The sequence below is a fragment of the Pogoniulus pusillus genome, chromosome 10, assembly GCF_015220805.1.
Source record: "Pogoniulus pusillus isolate bPogPus1 chromosome 10, bPogPus1.pri, whole genome shotgun sequence".
Lineage (NCBI taxonomy): Eukaryota > Metazoa > Chordata > Aves > Piciformes > Lybiidae > Pogoniulus > Pogoniulus pusillus.
In genome coordinates, this window is record NC_087273.1 from 42,031 (window position 1) to 65,537 (window position 23,507).

Here is a 23,507-nt window from a genome sequence, read left to right on the forward strand (position 1 = left end):
TGGTGGTGGTTTGTTGTTGTGGGTTTTTTGTTGGGTTGGTTTTTGTATACTTGTTTGTGTTTTTGTTAGCGTCAGCCAATAAATAAAAAACAGTAAGCAAACTTCCATTTGATGTGCAAGGCTGCTGAAAGGAGTAAAACTGGTTTGACCATGGCTGCCTAATGCAAGATGTTTTACCAATAAATCAAATGGAAACCATAACAAAGACTTTTAGTTATTAGTACTGTGTTTAGTGAGGTTAGTTTATTTAGTATGAAACTTTTCTATGCAGTGAAGAAAGATCAAAGTGTTCTGTGCTATAGCAGGAGGGCCTTTGTAACCTAAACTAGCAGACACTGAAAGGGGATGCTCCCTGAGGTATTGCTGTTACTGGGTAAAATTTCAGGTCACTGAGAAGTGTGTTGTTGAATGTCAAGTACTTGAAGCAATATGGCCCATACAGAAAAGGACCTGGGAGTTCTGACAGACAACAGGATGACCATGAGCTGGCAGTGTGCCCTCACGGCTGAGAAACCAAATGACATTAGGAGCAGTGTGGCCACTAGGTCGAGGAAGGCTCTCCTTCCCCTCGAGTCCTTGCTGGCAAGGCCTTGCCTGGAGTTACTGGGTCCAGTTCTGGGCCCTCAAGCTCGCAAAGGACAAAGAACTACTGGAGAAGAGTCCAGTGCAGAGCCACAAAGATGATGGGGGGCTAGAACGTCTCTCCTATGAGGAAAAGCTGAAAGACCTGGGGCTGTTAAGCCTGGAGAAGAGGATGCTGAGGGGGGATCTTATCGATGCTTACAAATATCCAAGAGGGGAGTGTGAGGAAGATGGGGCCAGGCTCTTCTCAGTGGTCCCCAGTGACAGGACAAGAGGTAGTGGAGATAAACCTGCACATAGGCAGTTCCATTTAAACGCGAGGGGGAGCTTCTTTTCTTTGAGGGTGGCAGTGTTGAAGTGGACTGCCCAGAGAGGTGCTGGAGTCTCTGTGTCTGAAGGCTTTCAAGGCTTACCCAGACGTGTTCCTATGTGATCTGCCTTAGGTGATCTTGCTGTGGCAGGGGGGTTGCACTCAACCCCTACCGTTCTGTGACTCGACCGTCTTTGAGGAGTCCTGTTTCAGCCAGGATTTGCAGGAATGGGTGTAAACAGTCTGTTAGGATCTCACTGACTATTGTAAAGTTGAAAAGTATACAAGTGAGCAACCATGCTTTCAAAATTATTTTGGTTTGTGTACTGGCTTAAAATAGAAGAGTTCTGTGGGTGCTGTTCTCATCTTCTTTTCTAAAAGCTTGCTCCAGAGTCCCCATGCAAGAACGTGAATTCTGTGGGATAAGCGAGGTTAGTGGTACCTGCGTACATAACGACTTCTAGATACTTATTTAGGTGTCTAAATTCTTTCTGGGTGGATGTGACAACATTCCTGTCGTATACTTGCAGTGACTAATTTTTAGGGAAGTCCTTAGCGTGTGCTGTTTTTGCACATCTAGGCATCTGAGACCTGGAAAACATGCATGTGTACCTTTCAGTCTCCGTGCAGCCGAGAGCTGACAGAGCTGTGTTCTCTTCCGCACCTGTTCCCGGCGCGCCCATGAGATGGCGCTCGCCGCCCTCGCTTGTGCGGCAGCCGATCTGCGCTTAGCTCTCGTTCCCGAGCGGGGCAGCGCTGCCGAGCGCTGCTGGCCGCCCACGAGGGGAGAAAGCCCCGGATCCAGCTGGCAGTCTCTCCAGCGAGCACACACAGTGCGTGCTGCTGGACTGTTCTGAGGCCTGTCTGGACATCCCTGGTTGTCTTTGTAACAATTGGTTTGATGCGAATTGACACAAATTGTAGCTCGTGGGTGACTGGCCGCTGCGCGCAGCTCTGCTGAGATCATGCCTGCGGTGCTGGGTCCGGCTCAGGAGGCGCCAATGCAGGAACATGGAGCAGGTCCAGAGAAGGCAAGAAAGGTGATCAGAGGGCTGGAGCACCTCTGCTTTCAGGATAGTTGGGATTGTTCAGTCTGGATTAGAAAGCTGCAAGGAGACCTGAAAGCGGCCTTCCAGGATTCTGAGAGGGCCTTCAGGAGATCTGGAGAGGGACTTGACAAAGACATGGAGTGACAGGGTGAGGAGTAATGGCTACAGACTGAAAGAAGTTGGATTTAGGTGAGAGAACAAGCAGGCAGTTGTCGTGCATGGCAGTGGTGAGGCACCAGAGAAGCCCAGAAGTGTTCAAAGCCAGATTAGGTGGGGCCTGGTGCAAGCTGCAAGTGGTAGGTGTCCCAGACCATGGCAGGGGAGCTGGAGCTAGACAATTCTTAAAGTCCCTTCCAACCCAAACCGTTCTGTGAGGTCATGCCTGTGTGAGGAAAGGGAACGTGGGCCTATAGCTCCTGTGATGAGACCGTGTGTTTTGAACCTAAACTACTATGGCATCTCAAAAATGACATGTGTAGGAGTTGTTCTTATTTTGAGACGTATTTTTATTCCATCTCCTGTTGGCTGCTGGTGTTTCTCAGTGGGTACAAATCTCAACTTGAACAATTCCAGTAAAGTACGTTTTTAGAGAATTAAGTGCAGTTCCCCAAGTCGTGGGAGAGCCACAGGTCTTGCATTAATAATTCAGAAAACCCCACAGTTGTATTTCTGAGTGAATGAAGGTTTTCCAGCTGGGAGCACAATGCTCTTCATCCAGCCCTCCCGATTTGCTGCTTGGGAAGTAAATTACTCTCTTAATCCTTTTGTTACCCCGCTTGCTCCTTGTGCGTTCCTTTTCAGATGCTCATTATTTCAATGCACTTAATATACTGACTCCTAGTAATATGTATATTTTGAACTCTAACCAACATGATGGCATGTTCATTCAGAGGGAGAGATGGGCTTAGAATCTCAAGGGAGGAAAATGATTTCTTGGTGAAAATACATGAAGGGCTGTTCTTTATTCTGGGCACCCTTCCATTCTAGCCAAGACCTTCTGTATGCTTTCCCCATGTTAATCACAGCTAGAGAAAATTAAAGAAATGCTAACAGGGAAAGATCAGTGCTACCTTTCCTGTATCATGTCATTTCATATTTCTTACGTCCAAAGTCTTAACTGTTTGTGCTTTAGCTGTGGCAACAATCACTGCCAGTTCTGAGGAGTCAAGTGCACTGCTTTCCAACTGTTCTGGATAGAGGCAGTGTTGGAAGTGATACAAACAGATGCATGGGTTCTTGGTTTCTCTTGGAATTTGTAACCCAGTCCTTTTAGTTGTGCTGAAATTCTCTGCAGTTCATCTGCTGAGCTCTGAAATGTGATGGCTGTTGAGGAGCTGGCCAGTATTTGCTCCTAGCATTTGCTACGTGAGGGCCACAGCTTTCAGTAGGAGAGGAAATACTTAACATTGCTGTGGCTAAATCTGATGAACCTGCCAGAGCTTTGGAAGTAAGTTAATTAATTGCTAATTAGTCACTGTGTCTTGTTTTCTTTCGTGACTTTTTGAACCTCCTTTTATTCTTCTTGTGAGATTATTCTTTGCTATTCTTACACAGTTCCACGTTTGTAATGTGTTCTGTTGTTCTTCTGTGATTTGTCTTAGTTCCTTTCTCTTTCTCCCTTACTTGTGGTCTTTATCCTCTAGTCTGTGCAAGATGGCAAAACACCCTGAAACACTTTCAAACAAGTTTCCTAGCATGAACTGAGAAGCTGATTTTACTCCTAGAATTTCTTTACAGAAAGAGTGGTCAGATGCTGGAACAGGCTGCCCAGGGAGGTGGTGGAGTCACCGTCCCTGGAGATGTTCAAGAAATGTGTGGAGTTGGCTCTTTGGGACATGGCTTAATGGCCATGGTGATGTTGGACTGGTGGTGAGACTTGATGGTCTTGGAGGTCTTTCCAATCTGAAACAATTCTATGATAATACCATTCAGTGAAGATAGGACAGGATGCAGACTTGTGCACCTTTGTTGGTGAGCACATTTTTGTTGTCTTGTGGGTGATTTTTTTAAACTTGATTAAAAAGGAATGTGCTTGCTGAAGTTACATCTGTCTGGATCCTGAAAAATCTATTTTAAATATTCTTATAAAAGCAAATGTCACGTAACTTTTACAAGATTGGGGAACTTTCAGACGGAATGAAGGTGTTGGGATAATAAAATGGATAATATGGTTCAGTGCTTTGCTGTGTGTGTTTCATTGAGTAGTTCAGGCTGGAAAAGACCTTTAAGATCACCGAGTCCAATCATCAACCCAGCATTGCAAAGTCCACCACTAACCCATGTCCCTCAGCACTGTATCTACACAGGTTTTAAGTAGCTCCAGGGACAGGGATTCAACCACCTCCCAGGGCAGCCTGTTTCATGTGTTTGAGTTTAAATTCAGAGTAATGCAACTGGAGCTGACTTTCTACTGGATGTCATAAAATGACAGATTTCTGATATTTTAAAATGCCAGAGTCATAAATCATTAGTTTGCTAAGATTGCACCAGCAAGCTAAATACATGCCAGTATTTACTGTAGCTAAATGCAAATTTAAAAGGTTCTCTGTGTCATAGTTTAAATGATTTATTTGCTTTCAATGCACATATGAATCTGATGTGATGTGAAGATTTAGGATGTTTCATTTCCTGTATGGAGCCCCAAATTTGCATGCTATTAAACTGTCTCTTGGAGTTGTATCTTTATCCTGTGTCTTAAATAGTAAGAACAGGTTAAGGTGTACTGGAAAAAGTTATTTAAACAAAAGCAGAATGAAATGTTTTCATTAAGGATACTGGAAAGATATGACAGTCACCTGGACTTAGATGCAGTCTTTTTGTTAGTATCTATAATAGAAGGCAAACTCGTAAAACTGCCAGGTTTTGTAAATACCTTTAGCCACTGTTTGCAGCACGTTAAATTTTTGTCTTGAAATTGTCTGAGTGGCAAAGAATCAACTTAGTGGCCCTTTGTTTCTTCAGGGATTTGAAATAAAACTTGCAGTTCCCTGAAATAAAGCTTATAGTTGTTTGATCTCCTCAGGAGCAAAGGGCCTCTGCTCAGTGCCATGATTTGGACAAAAGCCAGGAGAGAATCAGGGTTTTTATTGTCTTCTCTTCTACAAACTTGTCTGCTTTGGTGGGTGTATCCTCTATGACCTCTCTATCCTTTCTACAACTGCATGAAAGGAGGTTGTAGAGATGTGGGGGTCGGTCTGTTCAGCCAAATAACAGGTGATAAGACAAGAGGAAATGGCCTCAAGTTGCACCAAGGGAAGTTTAGTTTGGGTTTTGTTGTGAGTTTCTTTACTGAGAGAGTTCTTAGGCATTGGAGTAGGCTGCCTAGGGAGGTGATGGAGTCACCCTCTCTGAAGGTGTTAAAGAAACATAGTTCTTAGGGACAGTGTTAGGCTAATGATTGGACTCAATGGTCTTAAAAATCTTGTCCAATCCAGGCAATTCTGTGTCAGGATGTGGATCCCTGGGTTCCTAATACCTGTGCTTGGTGTCATGACATCTTTCTTCTGTCAGCAATCCCATCTCTTGGTGGGTCAGTGAAGAGTGGGACCAGGATGAAATTCCTAATATTGGACTTGTCTTGGTGTTTAATCTTTGAAATCTGTTGTTGAATTCCCATAAGGGAAGGCAGAAGCCCAGTGTGTGGTCATATAGAGTGCTGACACAGTTCTGAGTACAAGCATGGGGGTTGTTTTGAGTCCCAGGTGTTATGAGATATCCAGACTGATAAAACAAATGTACAGGTTTTTGGTTTTGTTTGGGGTTTGTGTGGTGGGATTTGTTGGTGTTGTTGTTATATTTGTGGGATGAAAATATAACTTTGCTAATAATTTTGCTTAAAACTGGTATTGTTCCCATTACAAGATGGAGATTGAGTTTCTTTCTTTTTTTATTGGAAAAGCTTTTTCTGAAGCAGATTAAACCCTCAAATGGATAAAATTTGAAAATCACAGTGCCAGCCCACTCATGTTTCATGATGCTTTGTAGATCTAACTCTGTTTTGCATGGCTCTACTCACACTGAGGCTTCAACTGCACACTACAAATTTAACTAATTGTATTAGTGATCTAAATAGCTGTGAAAACGCTTGTAAGATTAGTAGCTAGGGTAAGTGCAGCATCATTGATAGCCCATAATTATCTTTTCAACTGTTCTCTTTTTTCTTTCCACCTTCCATTGGGAAAGAGAAATTCCTAAGTACATGTCACCACCGTAAGAATGCTTCAGATGTGTACCTACCTGGACAAGTGTGGGTTTTTTTATGTTTGTTATTTTGGCTGAGAGAGTAATTTGAATGTCTCTGCGGACAGAGCTCAGTGCCCTTTCTTGGGAAAGTTTCACTGAAATGTGTTATGCCTCAGATTAACTGGAGAGGAGATTCTTGGTACTCTTTCCTCTGTGCATTGGGTGAGTCGTGTTCCTTCCTTGTTGTGAAGCAAAGGAACTCTGGTTTCATGTAAACGATTGGGTCAAGTCCAACCATTCTCTAACTCTGCCAAATAGCACCACATACTAAACCACAACTCTGCTTCTTTGAAAAACCTCTAGTGCTGGGGATTCAACCACCTCCCTGGGGAACCTGTACCAGTCTTTCAGAATCCTTTCAGTGGAGAAGTTTCTTCTCATATCCAGCCTGAACGATACCTAGTACAACTTGAGGCCATTTCCTCTCCTCCTACACTTGTTACCAGGGAGAAGAGACCAGCACCCACCTGGCTCCAACCTCCTTTCAGGGAGTTGTAGAGAGCAACGAGCACCTCAATGTGTTTTTTTATAATGAGTGCCCCAGAACTGAACCCTGGACTCAGGATGTGGCCTCCTCAGTGCAGAATCCCTGTCCTGGTCCTACTGGTCAAACTAGTGCTAATCCAGGCCAGGGTGCTGTTGGCCTGGGCACACACTGGCCCATCTTTGGCCAGCTCTCAATCAGCAACTCCCAGGTCTTTCTCTACTGGGCAGCTCTCTGGCCACTCTGGAAATATGTAAATGTATACTAAATAATTCTTAAATGCATTTCTGCTAGTTTGAACTCTTATGCATTCCAGTCTCCTGGAAATCCAGCTTTCTTCTTCGTTGTGATGGCACAGAGGTGTAAGCTGCTAATACAAAGCTGTCTGGAGGAGAAGGCAAATTCTACCACGCTGAGACACTGCTTCAAAAATGTGTAACGGTGCACTAATGGTTTCAAAGGCAACATTATTTGGCAGCAGCAGGCTCTTAACACCTTGTGGGTGCTTGTTAAATTTACTTGCAGGCAGTTTTCCAAATGAGAAAGAGACTTGAAGAGATTTTATGTTCTTACTGAACATTCATGTTCCAGCATTATGAGGGAAAGCAATGGGAATATTTTTTTCTGGAACGATCTGACTTTGCCCATTGTTACCAAGAGTATTGACCAGAACCAGGTGAAAGCATCAAGATGGGTAAGGGTGCAGTACTGCCGTCCAATGCCGCTATTGAAATGCTTCCTTCAAAGTGGACCTTTCTTATCTGCTAGGTAATTGAAGGTGTAGGCTTTGTTAGGAACTTGGCCACAGGAGATAAAGCAGCTAAGAAGAAAATGTACTTCTCATTTTGTTGCCACACTATTTCACTTGGACAGCAGGGGAAATGAGTATTTTGTTGCAGTATTGGATAGTGTCAGCTGGGACAGAAACTGGTGACTTCAGACTCAAATATCAGCAGGAAATGTTAGTGGTTTTCTGCTCAAGAATTAGCTGTTTGCTCTTTCCTGGAATGAGTTGGGTTGGAAAGGGACCTTAAAAGATTATCTAGTTCCAATGCCCCTGCCATGGGCAAGACCACCTCTTACTCTCTTCACAGTAGAGGTGCTCCAGCCTCATGCATCATCTTCATGGCCTCCTCTGGACTTGTTCGAACAGTTCCATGTGCTTCTTGTGCTGGGGGCTCCAGGGCTGAATGCAGTACTCCAGGTGGGATCTCAGCAGAGCAGAGGGACAGAATCCTCACCCTTGATGTGCTACCTCTGCTGTTTTGACTGTGGGTTTTGTTTTGCTTCATGGGGTGGACATTCTCCATTGGACAGGCATTGTCCATACTTACTGTTTTGGACATACTTAACAAACAATTCTGAGATTACAAACTCAGCCTCTTCAGGAAAAGGTAGGCCACAGTTTGGCTAACCATTCTTCCATCCTGCCTTTAAGGAACAAAGCGAGTACACTTGTCTTGATGCCTATATCTGATAACCAGAAGGATAAAGAAGTTCTGTGGAAGTGAAGTTGCCTATACCAGGAGAAAGACTGATTGTGGTCTTGGACTTTATTTTTTTGTTCCCTCTCTTGCAGTTCATTGAAATGCTTTTCCTTAGATTTTACTTATAAAATATTTCAAAAGCTTGTATGTGTCACTGGGAAAAATGACTTTAAATTAGAGTTGTAATCTGGGTCATCATCTTTCAGGAAAGTGGAGATTGATTGTGTTTATTCTGAGCTCTTTTCTGCATTCTGTGGTTTGGTAGTTGCTCACCCAAGGACTAGACTGTCTCTTATGGCTTGGATCACTTCTCCTATTTTATGTTAGATGACAGTTTCATTGCAAAGGGGTGTTTTGTGTTTTTTGATTTGGTGTCTGTGTTTCCATTTAGAAGTGATGTTATGATATTTAATACTTAAAATTAGTGCTACTGTGTTCAGTTTGGAGCCCCTCACTCAAAGAAGGACATTTTGTTGCTGGAGCAGGTCCAGAGAAGGGCGGTGGAGATGATGAAGGATCTGGAGCACAGGTCTGGGGAGGAGCAGCTGAGGGAGCTGGGGTTGTGTAGTCGGGGGGCCGAGTGGAGACTTCATTGCGCTCTGAGTCCCTGAAAGGATGTTGGAGTGTGGTGGGGGTTGGTCTGTTCTCCCTAGTATCAGTTAATGAAATGAGAGGAAATGGCCTTGTCCTGGATGCCCCGAAACTCCGCTCCCTCCGTGGTGTGCATGGGAGAGGACGGCGCAAGAAAGCTGTTCCCTGCTGCCCTGCAGGCGTGAGGGGGAGCAAAGGGCCCTGCCGCCACGAGCGGTGCCCCGCGCAGCGGTCGCGCTGCTGATTGGCTGTGCGCTTCCCGCCCAGGCACAGCCAACGACCCTCTGTCCGCACGAGCGGTGCCCGGGTCAGTGCCCGCGCTGCTGATTGGCTGTGCGCTTCCCGCCCAGGCACAGCCAACGACCCTCTGTCCGCACGAGCGGTGCCCCGCGCTGCAGTCGCGCTGCTGATTGGCTGTGCGCTTCCCGCCCAGGCGTTGCTAACGACCCTCTGTCCGCACGAGCGGTGCCCCGCGCTGCGGTCGCGCTGCTGATTGGCTGTGCGCTTCCCGCCCAGGCGTTGCTGACGACCCTCTGTCCGCACGAGCCGTGCCCCGCGCTGCGGTCGCGCTGCTGATTGGCTGTGCGCTTCCCGCCCAGGCGTTGCTAACGACCCTCTGTCCGCACGAGCGGTTCCACGAGCGGTGCCCCGCGCAGCGGTCGCGCTGCTGATTAGCGCTGCCCGGGCGGGAAGCGCACAGCCAACGACCCTCTGCCTAGGAAAGGAGTAAACGTTGGGGTGCTGCCCGCCTTGGGGTGCTGCCCGCCTCGCAGTGCTTCCCCGCCTGGGTAGTTCCTGCAGACGGAGTCCCCTGGCGCAGCCAAGGACAAGCTCCTGTGGGACAGGACCCTCCCTGCTTTGGACCGCTCCCCATCGTAAGTGCCCTTTGTGCAAGCCTAATGGCGTAACGAGCCTCGGATGTCCTTTGAAAGAGAGAGCTGACAGCATCTGGACCGCCCTTTCAGCCAGCCTGGCTCACCTGAGTAGTGACTTTCTGCTCAGCCTGACTGACACTGGGAAAGTTTAGCCTGACTTCTAAAATAGCCAAATTTATCTATGGTATCCTTGTAAGGTCTTAACCAAACCCAGTCTGCTAATTAAACGAAATTAATTTCTGTGTATAGTCTTGGGCCCGGGGTTTCAGGAAAATAAAATAGTTCTATTTTTATGTATATATTCCTGGCTTAGCCACGTTAATTCCTGCTCCACAACAGGCCTGAAATTGTGCCAAGGGAGGTTTATATATTATAATTTATTTCTTTTAAGGGAAGGAGTGGTCAGGCATTGGAACAGGGTTCCCAGGGAGGTGATGCATTCTCGGTCCCTTAGAGGTATTCAAGAAGCATGGGGACGTGGCACTTTGAGACATGGTTTAGTGGCTATGGTGGTATTGTGTTGGTGGTTGGGTTCAATGATTGTAGAGGTCAGTTCTGTCATTCTGTGACTTCTCCATAGTGTGGTTCTCAAGGAGAAGAGAATACAAATCACATTCTCTGGTTTTGTGTTAAAAATCGCTGTGTTCTCTCTGTTCTAAATGAGCTAAATGCAGAAACATTTTACCTAAAGGCTTGAGCCATTGGCTTAGTTGGCCTTGCCTTTTTTTTTTTTTTTCAGGGAAATATAACTGGCAAAAAAATAGAAAATTTGTGAGAATGTATTTGAATATTTTGAATGCTGCACTTTAAAACCATTCCTGTGAGCTTCTACTTACGTGCTGTAGAAAGCAAATGTTTTGCCACCCTGTAGGCTGCTATAAAGATTGTTTATGCGTCTTGGTGTAGGGCTGAAAATACGTCGAATTGGGGAATTTTGAAAAATGTCCTGCGTGACACAGGAGACCAAATCATGCTAAAGTGCAAGGCAAGACTATACATCAGTTCAAAGGCTACATTATTCAAAAAAATACAACCATAAAAAAGGTAATAAGATTACATTCTCACACTTCATGGCTAGTAAGGTGCATTAAGCTGCTCAGATATTCATAACTTACGGTGACATTTGGGAAGATTACATTTTGCTGTGCACAGCCATTACTGTAGCTCAGATAATAACTAGCCAATGCATGGACCTGGATTATGGTCCCTGTCATTGGAAACAAATTTGTGTTTTGAAGGTTGATCAGTTTTCAAATCACCATTTAGAAAGGGTTAATGTGAAATACTGTGGGATATGTGTGTGCTTGTATGTATCTGATGGGTGTGCATACATACATACATCAGCTGTGCCATGTCTTTGCTCTGTTGCTGTTCTCTGTCTCTGCTTTTGTGCTCACTTCCCTTGAAGGCAATGTTAAAATTGTAATTATTCCTACCATAGCATAATATTTCTAGAAGCTGCTTTCTGAAATGCTTATCTTTGCAGATTAGATTGGAAACCTCATTTGACAGCTTCCTGGATGGGTGATTACTGATACTAGTGTATCTAGCCAAAAATGAAAGATTAGTGGTGTAGATTATAGGGTGAAGGTAAGGTCACTTAGAGTTGCCCTGTATGGTTTTGGTATGATAATTGATGGTTGGTTGCTACTTAAAGCCAAATGCTGTAAGAGTTGCATTTCTTTGCAAGAATTAGCAAGTGTTTTGTGGCTAGGATTTAACCTTCAGCTGTTCCATCTGATACAAACATAGAATGCAGCATTTGTTTTGTTTTCTGCCTTGACAGTAAGAAAGTGATTAGCTTCTTGAGGGGTATCTCAGTTTTGGAAGAGGATGATAAACAGGATGTAAAATCAAGTGGGACGCTGGCTATGTATTTTTACATTTTCATATGTTTAGTTCATTCAAGACCAAACATGATAAGGCCTTGAGCAGCCTGGTCTAGTTGGAGAAGGCCCTGCTTACTGCATGGACTGGGTGACCTTTGAGAGTCCCTCTTGGCCTGATGCATTCTGTGATTCCATGTTCAGGGTGTTTATAAAGGGGGTGTGCTTCTCTCTTTTGCACGTGTTTGTGATAGTTTGGCGTGAATCCAGTCTGCTCAGCTTTCTTCCTTGATTTCTGCCATACTTCTCTTGAGGAAGGCCTCTGCTTCATCTTATGGAAGGAGAAACCTAAGGCTTGGAGAATGATAATGACTTGATAAGTTTGTTTGAGTTGAATTATATTCCTAGCTGCTCTATAGCAAGTTTCCCTGTTCAGTTCCTCTGATTTCCTTATATATTAGGGAAGCATCTGATAGTAAATAGTACAATTATTTTTTTATGACCAAGAGGGGAAAGGGTGGAAAAGTATAAATTACTATTTAGAAATTGCTGCCACAAGTCATTGTTTATTCTGTCATAAAAAGAGTAACTTTATCTGCCATTTCTGGTGCTTGACATTACTGATTTAGGCCCAGAAGACCAAAGATTGCTTCTTCAAAGTGATGAGATTTAGACATGTGAGGAGGATGTCTGGTCATGTCAGTAGTTAATAAAGAGCAGGCATTCTGTTCCATCGGGGAAGGTTATCTTCAGCTAGCTGAGAGAAACTGTTGGAGCCATTATTTGTTGAAGGTACTGAACAGAACTTGATGCAGAAGAAGAATAAGGCTTTGTGTGTTGATACCGGCCTCACTGTGCCTTTTGGGTTACCCAATGGGCCCACATGAACCTCATGAAGTTCAGTAAGGTGAAGTGCAAGGTCCTACTTTTGGCTTGGGGCAATCCTTGTTATTAGTACAAGCTAGGAAATGATGAGTTGGAGTGCAGCCCTGCAGGAAAGGATTGGGGGGTACCCATGGATGGTGCCAGTAATGTGCACTTGCAGACCAGAAGGCAAATTGCATCCTGGGCTGCATCAAAAGAAGTGCAGCCAGCAGGTGGAGGGAAGTGATTATGCCACCTTGCTCTAGTGAGACTTTACCTGGGGTACTGTGTTCAGTTCTGGAGTCCTCAACACAAGAAGGACATAGACCTGCTGGAGTGGGACCAGAGGATGCCTGAGAAAATGATCATAGGGCTGGATCACCTCTCCTATGAAGACATGCTGAGAGAGTTGGAGTTTTTCAGCCTGGAGAAGAGATGGCTCTAAGAAGACCTTAGAACTTCATTTCAATATTTGAAGAGGGCCTACAGGAAGGTTGGGGAAGGACTGCTTGGAAGTGATAGGATGAGGGGCAGGGGTTTGAAACTAGAGCAGGGTAGATTTAGATTGGACATTAGGAGGAAGTTCTTTACAATGAGGGTGGTGAAATCCTGGACAGGTTGCCCAGAGAGATAGTGGAGTCCTCATCCCTGGAGACATTCAAGGTCAAGCTTGATGGGGCCCCTGAGCAACTGATCTAGTGATGCCCCTGCTCACTGCAAGATGGCCTTTGAAGGATCCTTCCAATAGGATGCATTCTGTGATTCTATATTTGATAGCTTTCTTCTGGCAGAACGGATAATTTTAAACATGGAATGGTGTTTTGAAATGCTTGTCTTAAAAGTCTCTAATCTTTTGTCCAAAAGCTTGTGGGGGGTCCCTTTGACCTGGAAATGAACTTTATCATCCAAGAAGCAGAGGGCATCTCCTGCATGGTTGAGCTGCTGGATAAGTGCGACATCACCTGCCAGGCTGAGGTGTGGAGCATGTTTACAGCCATCTTGAAGAAGAGCATCCGCAATCTACAGGCTTGCACAGAAGTTGGGCTTGTTGAGCAAGTGCTCCAGAGGATCGATAGAGCTGACAGCATGATTGCAGGTACCACTGCACTCTCTGTGTGACTCAAACTGCATTGCTTTTATGTGAAGTCTCAGAGACACATTTGTTAAGGGGTGGCAACTTGATGTTGCATTTTATTAAGCAATTTGGTTGCTCTTCTTTGTCTTTCCAGATCTCTTGGTGGATATGCTGGGTGTGTTGGCAAGCTATAACTTGACAGTTCGAGAGCTAAAGCTATTCTTCAGCAAGCTTCAAGGAGAAAAAGGGAGATGGGTAAAAGAAAACACAAAACTGAAACTGTTTTTGTAGTGTTCTTCAGATTTTTCCTAATGCTCACGAGTCTGAAGGCTGTTTGATAACCTAACTTTTAAATGTACCAAGAAATAAAGGATGCTTTCTGGTAGTATATAAATCAGTCATTTTACTTGCAAGTAGTTAAAATACAGAGAGTAGAATAGTGATAAAATTATTTTTCCCTCTGGATCTAGGGACAGAATGGGCTTCTTTAAACAGCTAGGAGTAATTTGGTGACTCTAAGCAATTGCTTTTATCCTTCTGATTTTATTTTTGTAATTCCAGTTATGCAAAACTGAAGGAAAAAAAAATTAAGTTCTTCCTTAAGATGAAAGAAAGAAATAAACATATCTACACAGGCAGTTCAGTGTGTTCCTATTTGCATATTGCTCTTCACCTGACAAAAGTTATCTAGTTAGGGAGGTGAGAACTTGTGGCAGAATTTGAAATGGAATAAGCTGGAGATGCAAAATGCCATCAGGTGTTTGGTCCTGCTCCTACAGAAACTAGAGAGGGGAGGAGAGGGTCTGCTTTCCCTGTTGAGACGCTCCTCCCCTAAACTAAGAATGTGTATGTTATAGAGGCCCCTAGGTAAATTTCCTTTGACCCAAAATTGTTTTGTTGAGATTGGGAACGATTATCACAACAGTTTTACCTACTTTGAATTTTAGTGCAGCTCCTCTTATATCTAAATGCTCTATCTAGTGCAGAGAAAATACATCACAGTGTCTCTTGGCTTAAAATCTTAAAGTCACTATTAACAAAGAGTACAGCAAATTTTAAAAGACTTGTTTTAATAAGTGACTTCTGAGGGTGTTGCCCAAATACAAAGGCTCAAAGCTTGAGAGGGTATAAACTGAATCATTGAAGAATACAGAGTATATTTAAGGATAAGTGAATTCATGTTATCTCTGTAACATTAACTTTTTTTCATTTCCTGTCTCTCTGCTGTTTGCATTTAATTTCCCTTCTTTATTAAAGGCTAAATAGGGAGGGAAGGAAGAGAAAAAAATGTCACAGTTGCATTGCTAAGAAGTTACACACCTCCGTAAAACTGAAAAAAAGATTAAGTACTTGGCTACAACACAATTCTGCAGTGCTGAAGGCATCTAAGCAGTTTTGGGTATCTCCTCAGTGTTTATTGCTTCAGGAAGCACTGTTCTGTTTGTTTATAGTTTTGCTATGTTTGAAATACTCGAAAGGGATCACGCAGTGTTCGGTTTTCTGGGAGGGGCTGCTTGCAAGATGGGGAAAAGGACATGTTTAGGGGGAGAGATCTTAAGTGTAAAATTGTGGTTTAATAAGAAGGGAGCTACTGGAAAGTTAGGAAGTGGTAAAAGAAACAGAAAATTGTCCTGTCTCTATGACCAGTCTTTGCTGTAGTTGTGCTGTGAGCTCACATATTTGATTTTGAGTTGCTGAGTATTACAGCAAAATCAGCAGAGTTATAGTGGTGGTGACAACTATTCTGAGGTGCTCCGAACTGCCCTTGATACTTGAGTCTTTCTCGGTGGCCTTACACAAAGGAATATGTGTGTCCAGAAACACTGAAGTCTTCATGAAAACAGTCCTGTCTGCTGATCCTCCCTCTCCCTTTTGCTAGGTGTTTCCCAACTCCCTTGTGCTGGCCCCAATTTCATGCAGCCACAATCCAGAACTGCTGTAACTGAAAACTTGTTTGCATTTGTTTTTTTCCTAGATACGTTTTATTCTGGATCAGTTAATGTTCTGTAGCTCGCTCTGGTCTTTAAGTCCTTAATTTAGTTATCCAATTAGTCCTTAATTTAGTTACCCAATTAATTACATTTCAGCACATCTATGCTTAATATGTTAAATTATCCAGGACTTTGTGTTAATGTTGCTTATTGGAAGTATGAGATGCCTTGGCAGAGTATTTACTCAACCATGTGCAAAGGTTTGAACTGTGTCAAAATTAATTTTTGGTGTCTGTAGTCTTTTCTTAGAGTTATGTTTATTTACAAGCATCATAATTCTCTTCACCAGCCGCCGCATGCTGGAAAGCTATTGTCTGTGTTAAGACACATGCCTCAGAAGTATGGACCTGATGCCTTCTTCAACTTCCCTGGAAAAAGTGCTGCAGTATGTAGATATTTTCAGTGTTTTTTTTCTTCATTGCAGCTATTGGTTATGTTCATTTGTGGTCTTTCTTTGTCTCATCTGTCACTGTCATAGATGTAGAGTTCTTTTCTCTGCCTGACACCTACACGATGCAGAAATAAATCATGCTGATAATAAATCTGCATTATCTCTAGAGAAGGACAAATACTGTTTCATAAAGAACAGATATAAATTAAGGTTGGGGGTTTGATTTTTTTTCTGGGTGTTTTTCAGGCTGATTCAGTTAAATCTTCATTACAAAGGGTATCTGCCTTCTTTCCTGTCCCATGTTTCTGTGGGAATGGTGCTTGTATTGGTTTCTACTATGTGTGAGAGTGGCTTTGTGAGGAGTTGGCACTGGCTGGACACCGGTTGCCCATGAAGATGCATTGTCACTCCTCCCCAGCTGAATTGGACAGAGAAAATACAACAAAAGGCTGGTGGGTGGAGATAAGGACAGGGAGATCACACAGCAACTACCTTCATGAGCAAAAGAGATTCGGAAAAAAGAATTTGACATCAGGTCTGTAGTTGGAAAATGCTGTGCAGTCTTCTGTAGGAATTTAAGTATGTCAACCCTTTTTCTCCCAAAATCATAGAACTTAGAGGTATTTTGGTTGCAAAAAGACCTTTGAGATCATTGAGGAAAGACATTTTAAGATCATCAAGGATGAAATAGTATGTTCAACATTTCATGCTTAATTCACAGTAGGATTTGAATAAGATTTATCAAATCACTCCAGTTTTGCCTTGGTGGCTTGAGATTAAATTTCACCAACTTGACAACATAATGAATATTTTTGGAGTGAAAACTTGAGTCTGAAAAACACAGAATGCTAGAAAAACTGCTTCTGCAGTTTTGAGTTTATCACAAGCTACAGAACTTGGCAGGTTTTTGTGCCTTCTGGCTACTGATATGCTGTTTTTGTATTTAACTTCCAACAGTTGTGTTGAAAACTTGACCTATGTGTGATCTTGGGGTGCCTCAACAGCCTTAATATAAATATTCTTGTATATTTTAATGAAGCATTAAAATTAAACATTTAATATAATTACTCCAAGATCCATTATGAGTTAAACGACATAATAGTGCTCCCAGTTCCTCAAAGCTGGTCTGAAAGTTTGCAGACTTGATTAGTTAGATGGTACAGAGAAGGATTTATAGCATTTTGTTTTGACAGGGATAGCTGAGTGGAGCATGGGAGCATAATAAGGAGCCTGGTGACACTCAGGTTCTTTGAAGTGTTTTTGTTCATTGCCATTGATCATCTAGAGAGCACATTTGATCAGAGGCAATGGCAGTCTTAGTTGAAGTGTGCATTACAAATCTGTGCAGCAAAACAGTGCAAATAGTAATGTTAGAAAAAACCCAGCCAAGTGAAGTAAAGACATCTACAACAAACCCCAGCTGCTTGAAACAAAGGGGCCTGCCACACAGTTTGTAACTTGCTATGGAGGTAATGTAAATATAGCTTTTGGTACGAAGGTTTTGGGTGATGGGCATTCAGAGAATGACAGTGTTCTGGCTTGGAAGGGACCTTCAAAGGTCATTTAGTCCCAACCCCCTCTTCAGTAAGCAGGGACATCCTCAACTAAATCAAGTTGTCCAGAGCCCTGTCGAGCCTCACCTTGAGTATCTCCATAGATGGGGCCTCTACCACACCTTCCTAGGTAACCTGTTTGGATTGGGTTACCTTTCTTTTAAGGACCTTTTTAAGTCTGCCATATTCTCACTGGAGGGTTACCTAGATTTTCAATGGGCCAAATGATCTCAGAGGTCTTTTCCAACAGAAACAATTCCATAACTCAATGTGAGTTTTGAGACAGAAGACAATCTGTTATGTGAAATGTATTCTGATTATCTTGCTGTGGTTGGCTCCTTTCCATAATCGGTTGTCTTCCTGAATACCAACAGTATGTGAAAATAAGTTTATAAATCTGTTCTCTCAGGTTACCACAAAACCAAATCAACTTGGACTTTCATGTTGAGAAGTTTTTATGCTGTAAAAAATCCACTGATTACAGTAACCTACACTTCCATTTTAATAATCTTTGAGGTATAAAGATCACTTTTAAAATGTTGAAACTAATTAAATACTTTAACAAGCAAGTACAAAAAGCACAGAAGTTAAGCTACATATTAGTGTAGCAAAGCTGTACAAATTTGTAGTGTATATCTGTCAGTATACATGTGTAGTGTGTATCTTAAGCTGTATACCCTTACTACTGAGATACTGATCTTTCTACAGAAGTAATTTCCTTTCTTTAGGCTATTGCCTTACCTCCTATAGCCAAGTGGCCATATCAGAATGGGTTTACTTTTCACACTTGGCTAAGAATGGATCCTGTAAATAATATCAATGTGGATAAGGATAAGCCTTACTTATATTGGTGAGTATTTCCAATGTTCAGTTTCTATTGGTGGGTCTCTGATTTCTGCTCCCATCTTGATCATTTTTGTTCTTACTGGCTAGTTTTCGAACAAACAAAGGACTAGGTTATTCTGCTCACTTCGTTGGAGGCTGCTTGATTGTAACGTCCATAAAATCAAAGGGAAAAGGTTTCCAGCACTGTGTAAAATTTGATTTCAAGCCACAAAAGGTAAGTAAAACTAGTAAAACCCTTTAAACAGCTTTCATGAATTCAAAAGCATAGCCTAAGGGGGAGTATTAGTTGTACTTATTGATGAGGCTTGTTTTTGTAACAACAGCTACACTGGCATGAGCAAGACAAATCTGTGCTCTGAATTCTTAATTCTTTTCGGTTTTACTTAGAACATGTATAAAGAAGAGCTATAAAATGCAGTGTCTCACAGATTCTAGGAATTCGTGAGACTGTCTTGAAGTCTCTGAGAACCCTGAGTAAATATATACAGCTTGAAACTTTACAAGGCTCATGGATTTTAAAATCTCTATTTATATTGTATTTTCTCCCACCTGTAGACGTTCTTTTCCTTTACCATTACTTACTCGATGTGAACAGCCAAGAAAGCATGATTACTATCTGACATTTCCCATATTTTCTTTCTTAATCAGGCTAGGACCATTGGCAGGAATTTGACCTTCTTACGTGTGGCAGAAACACGATTCCTTTTTGAAGGCGTGTTATGCTTTATCTTCATTTGTGTCCAGAAAGCACTCTCCTTGCATTTGCTGCTTTATTCTATGGATCTTATTAAACATGAGAATTGATTTTATTATTACTAATCAAGGCTTGCTTGCCTAATAAGTAGTGTTATACTATGTTGAAAATGTTTGCTTTTTCAGATAGATATGCTGTCCATGTTTTGGGAACAACTGGTGTAGATATTTCATGGGAGAGCAGACCTCCTCAGGAATTTCTTATCAGCCTCTTCCTGTAAATACAGATTCTGTTTGTGATAATTTGACATGCGCAGCCTTGGAAAGTCTGGAGCCATCCTTGCTGTTTGGGATGACATTTACAGTAGTCCATCATGTTAAGAGTAACCCAAATTAAAACTTAACTTATACAGTGGTTTCAGTATGAATTTTGTTCAGCGTTGGCATGATGATTCTATTTATCACAGACATCATCTCTTATCATAAACATAGTGTACTTTGACTCCACTGTGCAAGAAAAATCACCAACAACTTAATCTTTTTGACTTAAAGATTTAGTTTTATTTTTTGATTCATATAAATGGCTGGATTTGTTCTGCTGTGCCCCACTTCAGTCCTTAACTCTACAGACACTTAAAGTAGCTTGTCTCAATGGTTTTCTCATCTCTCAGTGGTATATGGTTACTATAGTGCACATCTACAACCGCTGGAAGAACAGTGAGCTTCGATGCTATGTGAATGGAGAACTGGCCTCTTACGGAGAAATAACATGGTTTGTCAACACCAGTGATGTAAGTAAACCATGGATGCTAACATCTTGATGGGTTGGGTTCAATAGATATTCTTTGCCAGTTGATTAATAAACCTCCCTACTTTTATATATTTTTTTTAAATGTTGAAATAAAATTAAGTTTTAAATGGACAAATAGATTCTACTTTTCTGCTTCTTGGAACTTAAAAACTTGTTTCTGCTGAGATCCTCAAATGTAAAAATAATATTCCCTGATATGTACATTCTTGCTGTAATTTGCTCGTGTAGCATGGATTAAAGCCTGTTCCTGGCTTCTTTTCACTTCCAGACATTTGACAAATGTTTCCTGGGTTCTTCAGAAACAGCAGATGCCAACCGAGTATTCTGTGGGCAGATGACATCTGTTTACCTTTTCAGTGAGGCTCTTAATGCTGCTCAGATCTTTGCCATCTATCAGCTTGGTCTGGGATACAAGGTATCTTATCATGGACTGTAAAGTTCTCAAAGTTTAATTGTGGTAAGACTCTTGATGTCAGGCTTTATGACTGTTAAGACATCTCTCTGTTGTCCTAAAAATATTCTTAAGGTGTGATCCTTTTTATTAAAGTCTTCATGTTTCTTCTATAGCCCTTTGTTTTGCCTCGTAAACTACAAGTAAGCATTAATTCAGTTATTTCTTATTAAAAATAAATTCGTGTTTCTGTTTACTTGTCAAAATTTCTGTGTTGGTGATTGGAAGTAGGAGAACATTGCTATTACCTCTGTCTGAATTTGCTTCTCCATTGAGGCTGAAAACTAGTTCAAGTATGAAATATAGCTTCAGAGGTGTTTGTGCTTATCAGGCTTTTTTTAGTGTGTGATGTTTGTGCTGAGGATTAGTTTTGTTGCAGTGATTTATCATCTGTTTTGTCATTGCCTGAGGGGTACTAATTACAAGACTGATTCCCTAGCAGCTGTGCAAACATACATTTTAAAAGATGGTTCCTATTCTGTCTGCTTCTCAATTATTAATTTCTTTTGAGTGAACATTGCTGACTCTTAGTCTGCTTCCTGGCTGACGTGTTTCTTGTGCCTAACCATTCTGGCAACGTCACTCTTAGAATCACAGAACTGTTGGGGCTGGAAGATACCTTTGAGATCATCAAGTCCAAGCACTCACCCAGAGCTCAAAATCCCACTGCTATGTCAGGGGTCAGAAAAAATTTCATCAGTTCTAACTGCAAAGTAGGCTTTAAGTCTGTGTTCTTAAGAGGTGCCTCTCTGAGGTATTGCTGTGTTGGAGGAGCAATGTTGGAGTCATTTTGGGGCAGTAGTTGTGTTCCGATCCATTTTCTCAGTGTGTGTAATCGGGGTTTCTTGCTTGTTTGTTTTTTTTCCTTCTTTTTCCCTTTTTCAACCCTGCACCCCAATCCAGGGAACATTCAAATTCAAGGCAGAAAGCGATCTCTTCCTTGCTGAACATCACAAATTGTTGCTCTATGATGGCAAACTCTCCAGTGCTATTGCTTTTATGTACAATCCAAGGGCTACAGATGCACAGCTGTGTCTAGAGTCATCTCCTAAGGATAACACGTCGATTTTTGTTCACTCACCACACGCCCTCATGCTGCAGGTAATTCAACACTGTTACATTTGGAGGAGACTAATTATTTCCATATTATAAATCCTTGGAATCAAGTTTCATGGAAATTTTGACAAGATTAAGGACAAGAGTTTGATTTTTGACAAGTTTGGGTTTTTTTTGGGTTGTCCCCACTGCTACCTCCACTGGTTCTTGAATTAATGTGGATCATAGAGTGATAGAATGACTTGAGGAGGAAGTGATCTATCTCTAAAGGTCATCTGATTCCACCTCTCCTGCCATGGGCAGGGACGCCTTCCACTAGACCAGGTTGCTCAAAGCCTCATTCAGTTTGGTCCTTAACACTACTAGAGATAAGGCACCCACAATTTCTGGGCAACCTGTTCCACTCTCTCACTACCATTCTTCCTGAGGTCTAATCTTAATCTACTCTGCTCTAACAATCCTCAGAAAAAAAGTTTATTTTATCAAAGCTACATCCTAAACAATGTCAGTGTTGGAAAGACTCTGTAATCTTTAAAAACCCCACAACTTCTTCCTCATTTCTGACATGTTTGTTCCCCTACTGATTTTAGCTATCTCCTGTCCTTTGCCCTGTTAATACAATACCTTTGCCTTCATCACCTTAATGTTTTAATCTGTCAGGGGCTTTTAATGTGTTACATTCTAGAGTTTCTCTATTAATAAGACTTAGTTCAGCGTTTGAAGCCACCTGCTGCATGTTTATATGAAGATGTATGCCGCAGGGTATATCTGAAGCAGTACCACAGCCAGACTCTGGGCATTTAATGTGTCTGTGGTAACCACTTTGTACCTTTTGTGTCTTTTTGCTAATAATACAGTTTATTTTTTTTTTACACTGAAGACTTTTCAAACTATTTCTAACGAACTTTTGAGCAGTTTCTGAAGGCTATATCAGTGTTTCTTTTTTTTTCATCAGGATGTGAAAGCAGTCCTAACTCATTCTATCCAGAGTGCTCTGCACTCCATCGGAGGGGTGCAAGTGCTCTTCCCACTCTTTGCACAGTTGGATTACAGGCAGTATTCATCAGACCATATTGACACAACTGTTTGGTGAGTGCATGCACTTACTTCATTGTATTCCTTGTTGCTTTTTGTGTAAAGGAAATCAGTTCCTGCTTCATTAAGTGGCATAATGGTTTAAATTGTCTTGTGCAACAGTGAATTATATCTAACAACAAAAAGGCGGCTTTGTTACAGACAGGACCTCAAAGCTAAGTGTTTCTTGGTACCTATTTTCCATGAAAGCTCATGCAGAATCAAAGTGCACATTGCAACTGTGTGTAGTGGAATTGCAGAAAATTCTCTTGAGCTTATTCCTGTTCTGGGGAAAGTCCACTGGGAAAGACTGAATTGTTTTCAGCTACTTTAAGTTATTTCTTGGATTTAAAAAAAAATATAAGCTTTAGACTGTTACTTGGTGTTACTGCCAGACTTTTCCTCTGGTCTCAGCTCTCTTTCAACTCAATCTTCTGAACATCCAGGCACAGAAACTGAGGGAGCTTCTATGTGAGAAGTTAGTATTGAAGATCAAAGGGATTGTTTTCTAGAATCCTGGCATAGTTTACTGCTCTTTGCAGTTGTAGTTGCAGACAAGTCAGGGATTTGATTCAGTTGCAGACTGGCCCAGTATTTTAGAGGGTTTCATAGAATCACCTGAGTTTGAAGGTGCCTCCAAAGGGCACCTAGTCCAACCCCTTTGCAGTGAGCAGGAACTTACTCAACTAGATCAGGGAATACAGAGGCCCATTAAGCCTCACCTTGAATATCTCCAGGGATGGAGTCTCAACCATCTCTCTGGGCAACCTGTTCCAGTTTTTCACAACCCTCATTGTATAGAACTTTTCCCTGACATCCAGTGTATATCTCCTCTAATTTCATGCCATTGCCCCTTATCCTATCACTGCAGGCCTTTGGAAACAGTCTCTTTGCAGCCTTCTTGCAGAACCCTTTCAGGTACTCGAAGGCTGCTATTAAGGTCTCCCCAGAGCCTTCTCTTCCCCAGGCTGAACCATCCCAACTCCCTCAGCCTGTTCCTGTAACAGAGGTGTTCCAGCCCTCTGATTGTTTTCATGGCCCTCCTCTGGTTTTGCTCCATCAGGTCCCTGTTTTTCCTGTATTGAGGGCCCCAGAGCTGGACACAGCACTCCAGGTGAGGTCTTACCAGAGTAGAAGGGAGGAATGTCCTGGGTTAGGGTGGATCACTCCCCTGGTAGAACACACTCACCACAACACGGATTTTTTCTGAAAGGCAGGGAAGGATGAAATTGTGTTTCTTATAGTTTAAATGTAAC

At 42.3% G+C, this 23,507-nt stretch overlaps 1 protein-coding gene across 1 annotated transcript in view; it reads left to right on the forward strand.

Annotated features, from left to right (window-relative positions):
- The window catches only part of LRBA (LPS responsive beige-like anchor protein), a 370,336-nt gene that overhangs the window by 16,339 nt on the left and 330,490 nt on the right, over positions 1–23,507 (forward strand). Inside the window, 9 exon segments of the mRNA XM_064149442.1 lie at positions 13,175–13,406; positions 13,540–13,640; positions 15,666–15,761; positions 18,049–18,170; positions 18,254–18,380; positions 19,531–19,650; positions 19,939–20,085; positions 21,025–21,222; positions 22,133–22,266. Coding sequence (XP_064005512.1) covers positions 13,175–13,406; positions 13,540–13,640; positions 15,666–15,761; positions 18,049–18,170; positions 18,254–18,380; positions 19,531–19,650; positions 19,939–20,085; positions 21,025–21,222; positions 22,133–22,266 — 1,277 coding nt within the window.